At 39.3% G+C, this 13,571-nt stretch overlaps 1 protein-coding gene across 2 annotated transcripts in view; it reads right to left on the bottom strand.

Annotated features, from left to right (window-relative positions):
• RAD18 (RAD18 E3 ubiquitin protein ligase) overlaps positions 1 to 13,571 on the bottom strand; it is a 62,672-nt gene that overhangs the window by 33,917 nt on the left and 15,184 nt on the right. For both annotated transcript variants that reach the window (XM_075514461.1, XM_075514459.1), the window contains exons 5-9: positions 13,079 to 13,434; positions 10,816 to 10,915; positions 7,902 to 8,086; positions 4,220 to 4,296; positions 3,451 to 3,511 (exon numbers count right to left, since the gene is read on the bottom strand). In XM_075514461.1, coding sequence (XP_075370576.1) covers positions 3,451 to 3,511; positions 4,220 to 4,296; positions 7,902 to 8,086; positions 10,816 to 10,915; positions 13,079 to 13,434 — 779 coding nt within the window. The remainder of the gene's footprint in view (positions 1 to 3,450; positions 3,512 to 4,219; positions 4,297 to 7,901; positions 8,087 to 10,815; positions 10,916 to 13,078; positions 13,435 to 13,571) is intronic.

The following is a 13,571-nucleotide window of genomic DNA, read 5'->3' as shown; positions in this document are numbered from 1 at the left end:
TGTGGCCGCTGCCAGCAGCGCGCAGCGGCCCGCTGCAGAACCGGCTGACTGTTTCCGCACCCCACGCCAGTCACGCAGTACAGCTGTTTGCAAGGTTGCAACACGAACGCAACCAGGGATCCAGCTTTACAAGGAATTTGTGCACATCCAAAATTTTTAAAAAGCGAGTTAAGTGGGTCTCTAGCATAGGATCAGTCCTCTGGTGACAGCACCGCCCTACAAAGAGCTGTGCGGGCACCGGACCACAGCGGCACATCCCCTCGCAGCTCCTTCGCTCCTGGGTTAGTCCATGCCAGCCCTGCCACCCCCAAACGTTCCCCGTCTGCGGGGAGAAGGACTGGGGTGAACATGCTCACAGCTGACTGTGAATTCCCGTACCTTCCTCAGACAGCTTTTGTTCAGACTCACCTTCCACGTTTAGCGGAACGCTAACGAGCAGAGCACGAACGGCCAGTTACAAGGCATTTGCTCTGCTCTGAGGGCCATCCTGAAGTCACTGAACTTTGGATTTGATCTTTGCAGAGCTACTAAAGCCTTGGGGGGGGAAATACCCAATTTGGGATTAATACTTTTCATATTATTTTACTTTTTTTTTTTCCTGCATTGTATTGCTAGAGATTTCTGCATGGCAAGAGAGTAATTATTAACCAGTTACTTGGAATCAGAGGAGAACGCTTAAGATTCAAAATTGCAAACAGTGCATGTACACTTAAAAAAATATATTCTCAGGAACAGCAACAAAAAGCAAGGGAAAAATCTGCTAAAGATTTAGGCCCTTATTTAGCCTTCACAGAAACCCAACTAAAATCAACAAGGCTAAATCTAGCAGCATTATGGAATAATTTATATGCCTGTAGCAACGCAAGGAAACACAGGAAATATGACCGTATTACAGATTTAAATACACCCCTAAGTATAATCAGAACAAGTTGTCCCTTCATCGCTTTGCTCTTCTGTGGCTGAAAGCAGAGAAGTTTAATGTTCATTGAATATTGTTTTAGCATTACATGGCTAACTACCACGTTTGAGCGTGCAAGCAGAGCGCAGGTGAAGCGAAATGAGTGGGAAACAACAGGAAAGAATTTGTGAATAATAAAACACCACTAGGGAGCTGAATACAAAGTAGTGCTTTCTGTGTACAAACACACAAAGAAGGGTCAGGAAATCATCTGGAAAAATCAGTTTACATTAGCCATTTCTGTACTAAATTACTACAACAGGATGCAAGTCCTGCAATCTTTAACTGTCACAAGAACGTTTGCTTCTAAATAACCATAAAGATGGTTAGATGGTTGCACAGAGAGAGAAAACACTGTTCTCAAGTTAAAGCACATGGTAAGGAGAAACACAGTTTAAAATACTGTGCTTTCCCAGGGTCAAGTTAAGCAGGAATCAGTTCTCTGTTGGGGGAAAAAAAAAAAAAAAAAAACAAACAAAAAACACAAAAACACACCACCAACACCCCCCCCCCCAACACCACAAAATTGTACAATTGAACTATAGCTCTCCCTGTGATATTTGTCTTATTTTTTGACTCTTCTCTTCTTTCCCTTAAATATTTATTCCAGTTACACTTCCCAAAATAAATGCTGTTATTCTGTCAGGGAAGAAGCAGGCTTAATAACCAACACAGGCACTGGTCTCTTGCACAAACAGAGGGGACTCAGTGTAAAAAAATGAAACAAACAGCAACAACAAAACCAGAAAAAAAAAAATCACCCAGTTTGCACTGAATTCCAGTTGCCTGCACAGGATGGAGGGGAAGAGGTCAACCAAATGAGCGGAGTATTCTTTTTAAAAGATCACTTCAAAATCACAGCGCTGGACAGGAGGGGAAAGTAGAAAAGGGTGCAGGGAGGAGACAGGAATGTGTGAGTGGTTGTGGAGAGGGGTATGAAGGAAGGGAGCGAATGTGAGGAGCGCTGTGAAACCCTGGATGATTTGAGAATCACAGTATACAAATAAAATATGGAAAAGGCATTTCTGGCTCAGTTAAAACATACTTTTTAGCAGTAAGGGCCACTTTGACAACTGTAGAAGCATAAAAACCAGACAGTTGAGGAAACATGCAGCCATAAAACATTTTAGAAATGCCATATTAAATATAAACTACTGACATTGCTTGTCAGTTAATGTCACTCTGCACTGGACAGCAAACCTACAAAAATAAGGTATAGAAAGAGTAGATTTATACAAAATTATCTGCTACAGGATGACTTAGAGGACTTGGGAAGACCAACCACCACCCAGAATAGAGGCACATTTCAAACAAAGCCAATGTGCAATCATTAAGAATGTAGGGGAGAAGGGAATATCCTGAGTAATGGGAAAACCGAGTATCGGTGTTAGGGGGTATACTGGTGAGTGCAGGGGTGAATGACAGCCAGCATTCACCCCATCTCGCCAGCTCAGCACACAGATGCCTCCCTCTGGGGTGGCCCAGCTATGCCTGAGCCAGGCTGGCGCTGCTGGAGGGCTCACGGCCAGCAGACCTGTCTGCAGAGCAGAAGTCATACAGTGCCCAGAACCTCAAAAAAGGGAGAAAACAATATCAAACCTGAAGCTGAGAAAATTCTATATATATAAAAACACTCAGGAGTGCATGCCACTGTTCACAGGGACACAACAGTAGGTAATAAGCTTTTTTTTTTTTTTTTAAACAGTCAGTGACTTAATACACACAGATTCATATGCTGCAAGCCCAAGTTTTAACAAAGTATAGAACTGGCAAAATAATTAATCAATTTACATGAACCTCTGAGTAATTCAGATTATTCTCAGAGAACATGCCAAAAAATCTGGGGCAAGGAAGGGTGAAATCTCACAAGCACAGCACGATCAGCTTTCACTGCAGTCACAACTGCTCTTCTGTTCTTCAAAACCAGCATCGTAAGAATTGCACGGAGAGTCTTATGCAGAGCAGGACATCGAAACAGAGCTTCCCCTCCACGTGACAGCCAGCAGCCCAGGCAGCTCAAGGGGATATGGCCAGCATGCACCCCCAGCACTGCTGGGGTCTCAGGGAGTCCTTTCAGAGAAGTCCTGCTCCTTATTTATGCCTGAGGGTTCCCAGTGAAACCCTCTACAACTACACATCGCACATCCAGCGTGGGAGACAGAAAAACTCTACTTTGCTGTTCTTTATGTCCAACAAACATAGGAGGGCCATTCAGAAGGTAAGTAGAAAGCACATAAATGGAGATGTGCTAACGAGGCAATCAGCTTCCATAATCTTATCCAGCCCTGGCAGTGAGTTTTGTCAAATGTCAGACTGAGTTTCAAAGAGGAAGTTTTAGCCCAAACAGAAAACTTCCAGCTTTGATGTATTAAATGGGGGGCGGGGGAAGCACACACACATAAAAAGCATCACTTTTGTGTGTATATTTTAGTACAAAGGAAAAGAAGGTGAATTTTAAAAGAAACATGAAGTGAAACTTGCGTATTACTTACGATAATCAGTGTGGATCTCATCTATTTCTTCCTCTGTCAGGTCCTTTGTGAAGGTCAAGCTCTACAGAAATCACACAAATGTTTATTTACAGAAACAAAAAGATGATAAAGCTGCATACTCTAAAACTAGAGACTTAAAACTGGAAGAAGGATCAGCTGTCTGTTTTTCCCCCACCAGCACTTACCATCTCATCTGCAGACAGTAATATGTATTTAAACTACGTATATACGCCATCTTGCTTTGCTTTCACAAAGTCAACAGGACTAAGCCAAGCCACCCCATATAACACCCAGTGTGTGGACCATAAAATATGTCCTAATACCGTGCAGCAAACATGCTCCAAAAGTCACAAAAGTATCCTATGTCATGGGAAAAGAATAGGCACCGTTGCTTATATGGAAGCAAGGAATTGCTAGCTAAATCCTGGAGAATTCTAGGAAGCCAAATATTCCCCACACTGCCATGGAGGCTCAAAATCCTCCAATGTGACCAAGGGGAACATTTCTCAAGAATTTTTATTGCAATCAAAAAATGCTCCTACTTAAATGGTTTGGGTATAGAAACATCAGCAGTACACGAAAAACTGGCCATGACAAATGAGTGGTATGAGAAAATCATGTTGATTGTAAGATGATATACGTGAATTCCAACATGCAACCTGGGAATCTGGAAATTCCCATAATAAAGCGATAGGCAAACATATTCACTGCCCACTGTGCAATTTCTCCTAGCCATCCCCCTCTTTGAGAACAAAGATAATTAACTTACATTTTCACCGGTTTTATTAAATTCAAGCTGAACCCGAATCTTCTCATTCTTTTCCAGCTCTTTAACAACCTCTGCAACTGTTTGAAAACACAAGAAAGGGATCACTAAACCAGGAGCTATTAAATAAAAAGATGTAACAGCACTGAATGAAACTACCATGAATTTAAATCACAAAGAGACAAACCGGCATTAGGTTTTCAACAGTGAAAACTCAGACTCCAATCACAGGCAAATCCAAACGGCATGGTTTTACACCAGTGCTCAGCAGGCGTTTGTTCATGCAGAGGAACCTCTCCCATCTGGAGCAGCTGAGCAGCAGAGGCAGTGCCCGAGACTCAGGACCAGGAGGCAAGGTCGGGAGCTGCGGGCCTTGGCCAAGGTGCCTTGCGGCAAGCTGCACGGTGCTTGCCGGTGGCTGGCTCTCAGCCACCTCCCGGGCCATTGCTCTCATTTCCTTTGTATTAAATTCATGGGAAAATGTAGTCTTTTCAAATTGTATTTGAATCTTACTCTAGCATACTATAGTGTTTCTGTTGTGTACAGGCATATCTTTTGTAAAAGGTTTCCATTTTATAATGTATCTTTAAACGGAAGATTAAATAATGACATCTACTGTTTATCTTATTTTTACCTCCAAGGACTACCTTCCAAGGCAACATAAAACTGTCTGCAGGCTTATGTCCAAAATCCACCGTCCAAAGATGAATTACAACCTACTCTAACTATTAAGTCTGACACCTCAAAAGCACATAAACAGACATAACTGTGTGCGTTAATATTTTAACTAAAACTATAGCTATGCAGGACCCTGCATGGTTTATTTTGACATTTACTTTTACAAATCTGCTTCTACACTTAATCATTTTCACAGAGCTACTAGGTAGCTATGGGTATTTAGTAAAACAAACACTTTCACTAGACAGTAAGGTATCCAGAGAACAAGAAACTTACTAAGCTGTGAAGGAATAAAACCTGTTCAAAACTGGTTTAAGCAAAAAATCCAGGAATTTGGCACCTATGCTTCCTCAGAAGCTCAGCTATTTGTATTATATAGCGACCTTAGGCTCACTGCTACCACTGAAAATGCATGTCTGCATCTTAAGTGGTAGTTTAATAATTCACCCTTTAGAAATAGGTATTTAGCCAGAACTCAGTAGAAGTTTTGCATTATTTAGGGCAGACTAGCTGAAGTACATTGTAACACACTGTGAAACTCTTCATTTAGCTAGCCTGGATGAACAACGCAGACAGGGACTTCACGCTACTTCATCACCAGCATCAAGTGAAGAATCGCCCCAAGAGCTGAGTAGCTCCCAGCACATTAAAGGACTAACAGAGAACTGCCTGCACTGCACAGCTTCAGTTCTAGCATGCCCTGAGCAGACATGAGGCTCCGTAGAACCGGCGTCCACTTCTCACGCCAACCTTGCTGCGGCATAAGGGCAGCAGCGCAGCCCCAGCCCCGCGACCCTTCCTTTCCCCTCACCCCGAGCTGCCGCGGCTCCCGACCAGCCCGCTCCTCACTTCTACTTCAAAACTGCTCTGCTCCTGTTTACCCATCGGATAATGGCGTACCTCCACGACCTACAGTAGCTTTATGTCTACTCCTGCCCCTGGGGAACTCGGAGAGGGGCTTTGAGAGTGTTTAATTAAATTTCCAAGATTAACATAAATCATATCGTGACTGAAATTCTGACACAAGTGCTGTTCTCGCAGACTTAAACAACAAATTTCCTAAACTTCTATCGTTGCTGAAGTCAAACGCAATCTTAACTGCGTGGGCTGGTTCTCATCCCAGAGACTTCCTGAAGTCCAGGAAAACACTTTTTGAAAGCATTTATGTTTATTTTCGGAAGCGCTTAGGCACAAACTAAGCAGTGACACTTGGCACCTAAATCACTTAGGCACTTAACCTTCTTCGTGAAGTTCTTAAAATGGTTAAAGAAGCAAAATGAAAAAGCAAATAGTGTTGGTTGCAAACTCGCTTTTCTCATACGCTTGCTCCCACAATCCAAGCCAAGAGCTGGTAAGCAAAATCAGGATTTCAAAAAGCAGGAGCCTAAACTTTGGCTGCTAAATTCATATTTAGAGTCTTCAGCAACTGACTTTATTTTTCAAAAAGCACCGCATCTGGTGGTTCTGCCTGTTTAATAAAGGAGTTGAACACCAAAAGCATACTTTATTTTTGAAATGCCACAGTAGAAGTTGTAGATATTCAGCATTTCTGATCATCTGATCACATATAAAACCACATGTGCACGGAGTTAACATACGAGCTTCTAATATTCACTTGAAATAAACACTCTCCTATATTGTCAAATTTGTTAAATGGTAACTGATGAATTAAGTGTTTTTTACTGTGTTTAAATCTGGCATCCTTCTCAAAGGGTACTTCTCACCCCGGCCTCAAATTATTCTTGTTATAGATAAGCAACAAATAGCAAATGTAAAGTTTCGCTGTGCACCTGCAGTGGTATGCTATCTGACCCAGAGAGATGCCGAACCCAGCTGTGTGCAAGCGGCTCCTCAGCTCCCAGCTCACTGCGCTGCCCTGCTCGCTCATTCAGTTCCCTACAGTCCCATTGCCAGCAAGACCAAAAATTTATCTGGTCCAAATAATTTCTGAGCCCTTCAATACACACAAAAACATTCAGAATTGTTTACAACTTCTGTAAGAAATGTAAATCTGATGCCTATCTCTCACCCACACACGCCAGTGTATTTGTGCTGTTACTTGTACCACTTGCAGAACTGAACTGAGAGATGGCAAATGACACATCTTTAAAAAAGATGCATGTTTTCATCTTATATAAAATAGAATATAACAAGGTGAGCTGGGACAATTGTCCTGCTAGCTCATACATGCTATTCAAAATTTTAAAAATGGCCACACTGCATACAAAACCAGGCAGCACGAATACCCTACTCGGATCTCATCCTCCCTGTTCCAGCCCTGGCATTTTCCAAGCATTAAGCCTGAGCACATGCAAACAATAGACTGTTGTTTAAAGGAAGTTTATATTGCACTCACATTAGAGACTAAAACACATTCTCCTTATCCCATACAGCTGTTTAATGCTATATATAGTCTAAGTTTAATTGTATAAAATTGCTGCCAAACACCTAAATTGATATAAACTCCAGCAAAACATTAATACTTTCTTATTAATTCATTCTACCCTTACCTGTCATCTCCAAAAAGAAATCTAATTTTGAAGTAAAATCCAATAAAAATATAAAAGTCTCAGTGCATAGGAGGAAGAGAACAAATTCAGAACAAAACATAAATTAATAGTCTATTCACTTACTAAGAACCTCAGGTATTTCCAATTTTTTGACTAACAGCCTCGGAGTCCAATTTGGAGACACTCATTAAAATGCAAAGTTCATAAAAACACAGCACATTTTTCAGAACAGGGTTAGTAAACCAGGAAGTATCAAAGAATTTCAACACAAATTTACATCTTTGCTGGATACTTCCAGAGTACAGCAAGACATTTCTGGTTTTCATTAAATTTCCTTTTTTGTATTAATCTTGATTTATATAAGATAAATTCTTCCAGCTCCAGTTTTCCCAAATATTCAAACCAGCCTTATTCCTACCCTGAGAACTAAGAGAAGGAGAAATGCATACAAATAGTTTGCGATGGTGGTAACAACTTTCCTAGAATTTCTAACTTACCTGATTTGGGATTTAGAGAATCACACTGAGCATTATACATGTGCACAAATTCTTGGTGTCTTTTAATGAGCTGTTGTCGGGTCCCGTGAGTAGACAGACCATGTTCCTTTAGTTTCTTCTTCAAATCACGATCAGAGAGCAAGTTGTAAACAACTTTAGACATGGACTTCCTTTTGTGAGAAGAACTGCAAAAGGAAAAGGAAATAATTTTTTTTTAATTAATACTCCTATGAAAATCAAAATACTGACTTACATTTTTACAGGGTATTTCACCCACTCTGGGTAAGAAATACCTGAAAGAATAATTTCAGCCATGACAGCCACACAACCAATTACACAGTGTATCACAGATGCAACAGCAACAGCTCTAGGAAGCCAGAACACTTTTTCCATCTACCACAAAGAAAATTTCAAACATGCAGAAAGCAGTAGATCTGGCCTGATTTTCTTTAGTAAGTGATGCATGTAACTGGTCGTGTAACAAGTACTGTGGCTCTGTTTTTAATATCTACAGCAAAGGCTTCAGAATCACATCAGCAAACACCATATTGTTCATCTTCATTAGGATCAAGCCTACACTCACTCTGAATTCAAAAGGAATTGTACTGGATTCACACTGCTGAAACACAGGTTTTCCACCCAGGTACTGGCCATGTCTTACCTGAATCAGCTGGTGAAGTTTTAAAAGCATGAAAACTGGAAGCCAAAACTTGAAGTAGGAGGCTTTTCAGCTTTCTGGGAAAATTACTTTGAGAAAGATACAGTCATGTACCTGAAAGCAAATCTGTAGTTTCCATCTAACAGAAGGGTAGTTTGGTAATACAGAAAGTGACATTCAAGAGAATTAATAGTGTGCTCAGATGAATAACATCTAAAACTAAAATTTACTCCTTCACACTGCCTTGTGTCAGAAGAACTCAACGTTCCTGGCATAAATGGGGAAAACATCTTCATTACATGCAACTGCCATAGAAAATTCAAGTCCTACTACAACTTTTGTCATCTAAAATTAGCCAGTTTCCTACTGCACAAATTAGCTCAGTCTTCCCTACACCTCCTGGTGAAATACACTCAAACTAGCCAAGAAAGGTACCAAAATCCATCTACTGCCTCACTCATCTTCTTCAACTTAAATAATTTACAGAAGAACAGCATTTAGTTAGAGACACTTTTCTTCCTGCAGCAAAATAAAGTTCAGCTGCACTGCTCTGAATTACAGAGAAGTTAACAGCTTCCCATTGTTAGAGACTTATTTGAAAACTGTATTCATCACTTTCAACTTAACATATTGAAAATATATTTTGAAGTTTAAAAAAAAAAAAAACACCAAACCAAAACCAAACTTCTGTAAAATTGTCATTAATTCATTTACTCTCATATAGCCCCTGTAGCACAGCTGGCAAAAAAAGATGCACTACCACAATACAATTTTCAGGAAAAGACTTTTTTCAGATTCTTTTGGGAAATATAAAAAATGTCATTGAATAATTAAATCTTTTAAAAGCCCTGAAAGAGCTTTGTATCATGACCTAGAAGAATGATGACAGCTTTGCAAGCAGACAGCTACATGAAAACAGTTGACAACAGTTTTGAATCTTAATGTTGGTGGGGTTTTTCTCCCATCCTTGAGAAATGCAGTGCTCTTTGTGAACGTACACTTACCTGTTATAATTACTCCTGTGCAGGTTTTGGGGACTAAATTATCAGTTCCGCTGAAATACTGCTCAACTGTTAACATAGCATGCCATGTGCTCCTAATTTGAGAATAAACAGAGCTAAAATTCCTCAGAGAAGAACTAGAGATGTGCTGTTACGGAAACCCGAACAACACTGTCATAAAATAAACACATTGCCAAAAAGCCAGCATTTAATACACAACAGCCAGTCCCTAAGGAAAAGTATCTTGCATGATACTTTCTTAAGATCCAAGCAGTCTAGATAAAATAAGCAAAGTTTAAAATTCTGTTAGGGACATGGGCTTGACACCAAAGAAAGATCTGGCTTTTTATTTCCCTTCATTAAGAACAGGGAAAACACTAAAAACATCCCAAATGAAAATTAAAATTTAACATCAGATTTCAATATTAATTTACCATTTACTCATCTTTGAAGTCCTTTAGCTTATAGATTGCATTCTAAGCATGTTTGGGCAAAATAAGAGCTTTAACATAAAATTACTTTCTAATTCAAGGTCAGAGGGATTTGAAATACAAGTATGCAGTAATACTGCATGCAGTAAAAGTCCCTTGCAGTTCTTAAGTCTGATCAGTTAGAAATAATAATGGCCTAAATTTATGCTAGTAAGTAAAACAAACTGAAATCTACGCTTCTGATGTGAATGTCGTGACCATGACAAATTCTAGGGCGGAGGCATAACGTCAAAGGCATGCATTCGTCTTATGGAAATGGAGATCTTAAAGAAACAACCTTGACTGGGGAAACTTGAAAAGAACCACAGTGAGCAGAGTAAGGTGCAATTTTTATTTTTTAACTTGACAGCTAGTGAAGCAATTGTCTTTTGGCCCAACTGAATTGGGGGAAGCAATTCATTCACCAAGTGAAAAATGGGAATAAGTATTATCTGAATAGAATTTTAATGCTAGTGAGCAGAAAGGTGATGAGAATAATGTACAGACTAAGTTCTACTCCCTGAATTGAATTCTTTAAAACATTGTCCAGTGTTTTCTTGCCACTAAAAGCCAAAAAGTGATTCTGCTGGTAATCCACATACTTACTTGAGAGCGGAAAAGCACCCCTATCATATTTATACAGTGATTTTAGAGTGATCTATACGGCAGGTAACCAAGAAATAAACACAATCCACTGTATTATAACCCATTAACTAATATTTTTTATTTCAGCAGTGCAGAAAAATGGCTACATGCATATAAAAGTTCTTAAAGTTGTTTCTTACCTTCTGAGGCTGTCCTTCTTCTCTTCTCTTGTCAAGCAGCTATCCAGATGTTTGTTTATATATTGCTCTGGAATAGCAACCTCACAAACAGGACAATCCACTGAAAGCGAGGGAGAAGGAATTTACTAGCGTGTATATTACAGCAAAGAGCAAATGTTTTCATCTGAAAAACTAATTGTTGATTGAAGAAAATGAAAATCCAGAATTCCAGATCTTTTTTTGAAAAGATCTGGCATGTCTATCCAGAACCTTCATTTTTTGCTCTCATTTTCATTGCAGAACACTTATTTCCCTCTCTATGTAATATCAGAATGGCTCTCATCTTCCCTGCAGTCAGATGGAATGAAATCTCTAATAAAAATCTAGAATAACATACACACTACACAGAAACCTAGGGGCTAATATAAACTTAAGCATATTTCCCTGCTTATGTCTTTCACTTTTGCAGTATTTCACTCCTAAATAAAGCAAGCTGCTTTGTTTTGATAAAACAGTATAGCACAAACTTTATTCACATTAACATAATGTTCCCAGTCTATGGCTCTCAACAGGACTGTCATGTTAACATGAGTTAACTCAGCCTCACAGGAATCCTATGGTCCAGCCATGTCTCATACTCATTTCTTAGTACCGATAACTAGATTTTGTGACTTGGGCTCAGAGGCTCACAAACGCCCCATAGCATGGTCCCACCCAACTCAGAGTTCTTCTTGCATCATATTTTCAAGAAGCACCTATAAACATTACCTGTAAAGACAGTCAAAAAACACAGACTTAAAACCTATTTGTCTTTAGCGATCACATTATGTCAAAAACAAAAGGCTAACTTTAGATGAACAGTATGAGAAAGAGATTCTTTAACTGACATCCTCTGTATTAGTATGAAGGAAGTCGGTTATGATTTAGACGACAAAACAAAAAACGACCTATGAAAAACGCTGTGAAATGTTGTGGGAATTGAGGGAGCTATCTGGTAACACTGCTTTGCAATTCCTGACTCCCATGACATCATATTCTAGTCAAAGGTTAAAAAAAAAAAAAAAAAGAAGTTGGGACGGTAACATAACACAATAGTTCTGAGCAGTCTATTATTGTATTTGAAGTTAACATTTCAATTCTTAACACAGGAACAAATAATACTTACTAAGATCACTTCAGCATTGCCTCATTTCAAGTCTTTCATTTATATTGTTTGACCAACTACTTTGCATTTGTGGAAATAATTTCAATGTAATGCATGCTCGTGGATTTAATAAGGTCATAAAATGGTAAGCAAGTGAAAATTTCAATTGCTCAAGAATAAATGAGCAGTAAAATTTCATACAAGTTTTAAATTACTAACACAAGCCTGATGCATAAAACTAGGAAATGTAACTTCTGGCTAAGTTGATGTCATTTTCAGATGGCTATTTTTCTGTCTGTATTACATCTCTAGAGCAGCATTTACCCAGCTAATGAATAAATATGAACTTCAGAGTTCCAGTTGAATAAATTGTTAAACAAAAGAACAGATAAATATGAACTAATAAGAATCAGTGTTGTACTCCTACATGGTCATTTATCTTAATTTAGGCTTTTAATTGGGTCAATAGGATGGCTGCCATCATGTCAAAACTAAGAGGATTCTGTCATTTTATTGTAGTTGATTAGTATAAATAGGCATTTTCATGCTTCAAAATAAATTAATCTTAACACTGTAAAATTACAGAAGAATAAAGCAGATTACTTTCTTCTCGAGAGCATATGAATAGGAATATTAACAAAACTGAAACCATGATCATTTTGATTGTGGGTGTACCCCTCAAATAGCAAACATAAAATTGTTAACAAACCTTGCTTCTGGTTACTTAAGGATACAAGAGCAGAATGAATGTCGATGTTGTCTGTCTAGTTACTCAGGGGAAGGAGAAAAGAAAACAACTTCATTTTTTATTGAGTAAGTCTATTGTGCAACTATTGTTTTTTAGAGTTGTTACTCAAAGCAAAGGAATCTGTAAGCGCTGAACTCCATCTAATTACTTGGCATCAGCCCAAACTTCCTCATCAAGAATATGCTTGTAGCAGAGCTGTCCCACATAAACAGTAATCTGTATGAAGCATTGTCCAGTTAAACGGGAAGTAACTGAACGTGCCAATGCAGATCAGAACAACGCAGAGAAATGAGATGAATACTACGTACTGAAGGTACTCTAATGCATACAGCCAACCACAACCACAGACTTGGGGAAGAGAACAGGACAAAAACAAGAATTAAGCATCTCACCTTTCTTGACTACTTTTACGACAGATGTAGAAGGCTTTTCATGACTTTTGGTGCACTCAGGACTCTCTCGTGATCCCACTTCATTGTCTTTACCATCAACCTCTGCAGAACTGCTGTAAAGGTCATGGTGTTCCTCAGTTTTGAAAATCTTCTGATCTGTTCCTGCCAGGCCATCTGCCTTTGTCGCGGTGCAAACTTTTTCCTTTCTCAAGAAACTGTCAATCACTGGCACCTCTTCTTTTATAACTGGCCAAGAAACAGGACTCTTAACGTGGCTTTTGCCAGCTGAATGCCTGCTACAGGCCAATGGAGATGAAATCAGTGGAGCATCCAAGACCAACTGGAACAGCTGTTGTCTAGAAGCATCCAGAATACAACATGCAGTTAGCTACATTGAACAGTATTAGCTTTTTCTTTGTGAAGAAACCAGAACAAAAACAGATGGAGCTTTTCCTCCATTCCTTCCTCCCTCTCCCCCTTGCAGCACTTGGGA

Source organism: Mycteria americana, chromosome 11 (genome assembly GCF_035582795.1).
Source record: "Mycteria americana isolate JAX WOST 10 ecotype Jacksonville Zoo and Gardens chromosome 11, USCA_MyAme_1.0, whole genome shotgun sequence".
NCBI classification, from domain to species: domain Eukaryota; kingdom Metazoa; phylum Chordata; class Aves; order Ciconiiformes; family Ciconiidae; genus Mycteria; species Mycteria americana.
This window is presented reverse-complemented; position numbering and strand designations above follow the sequence as displayed.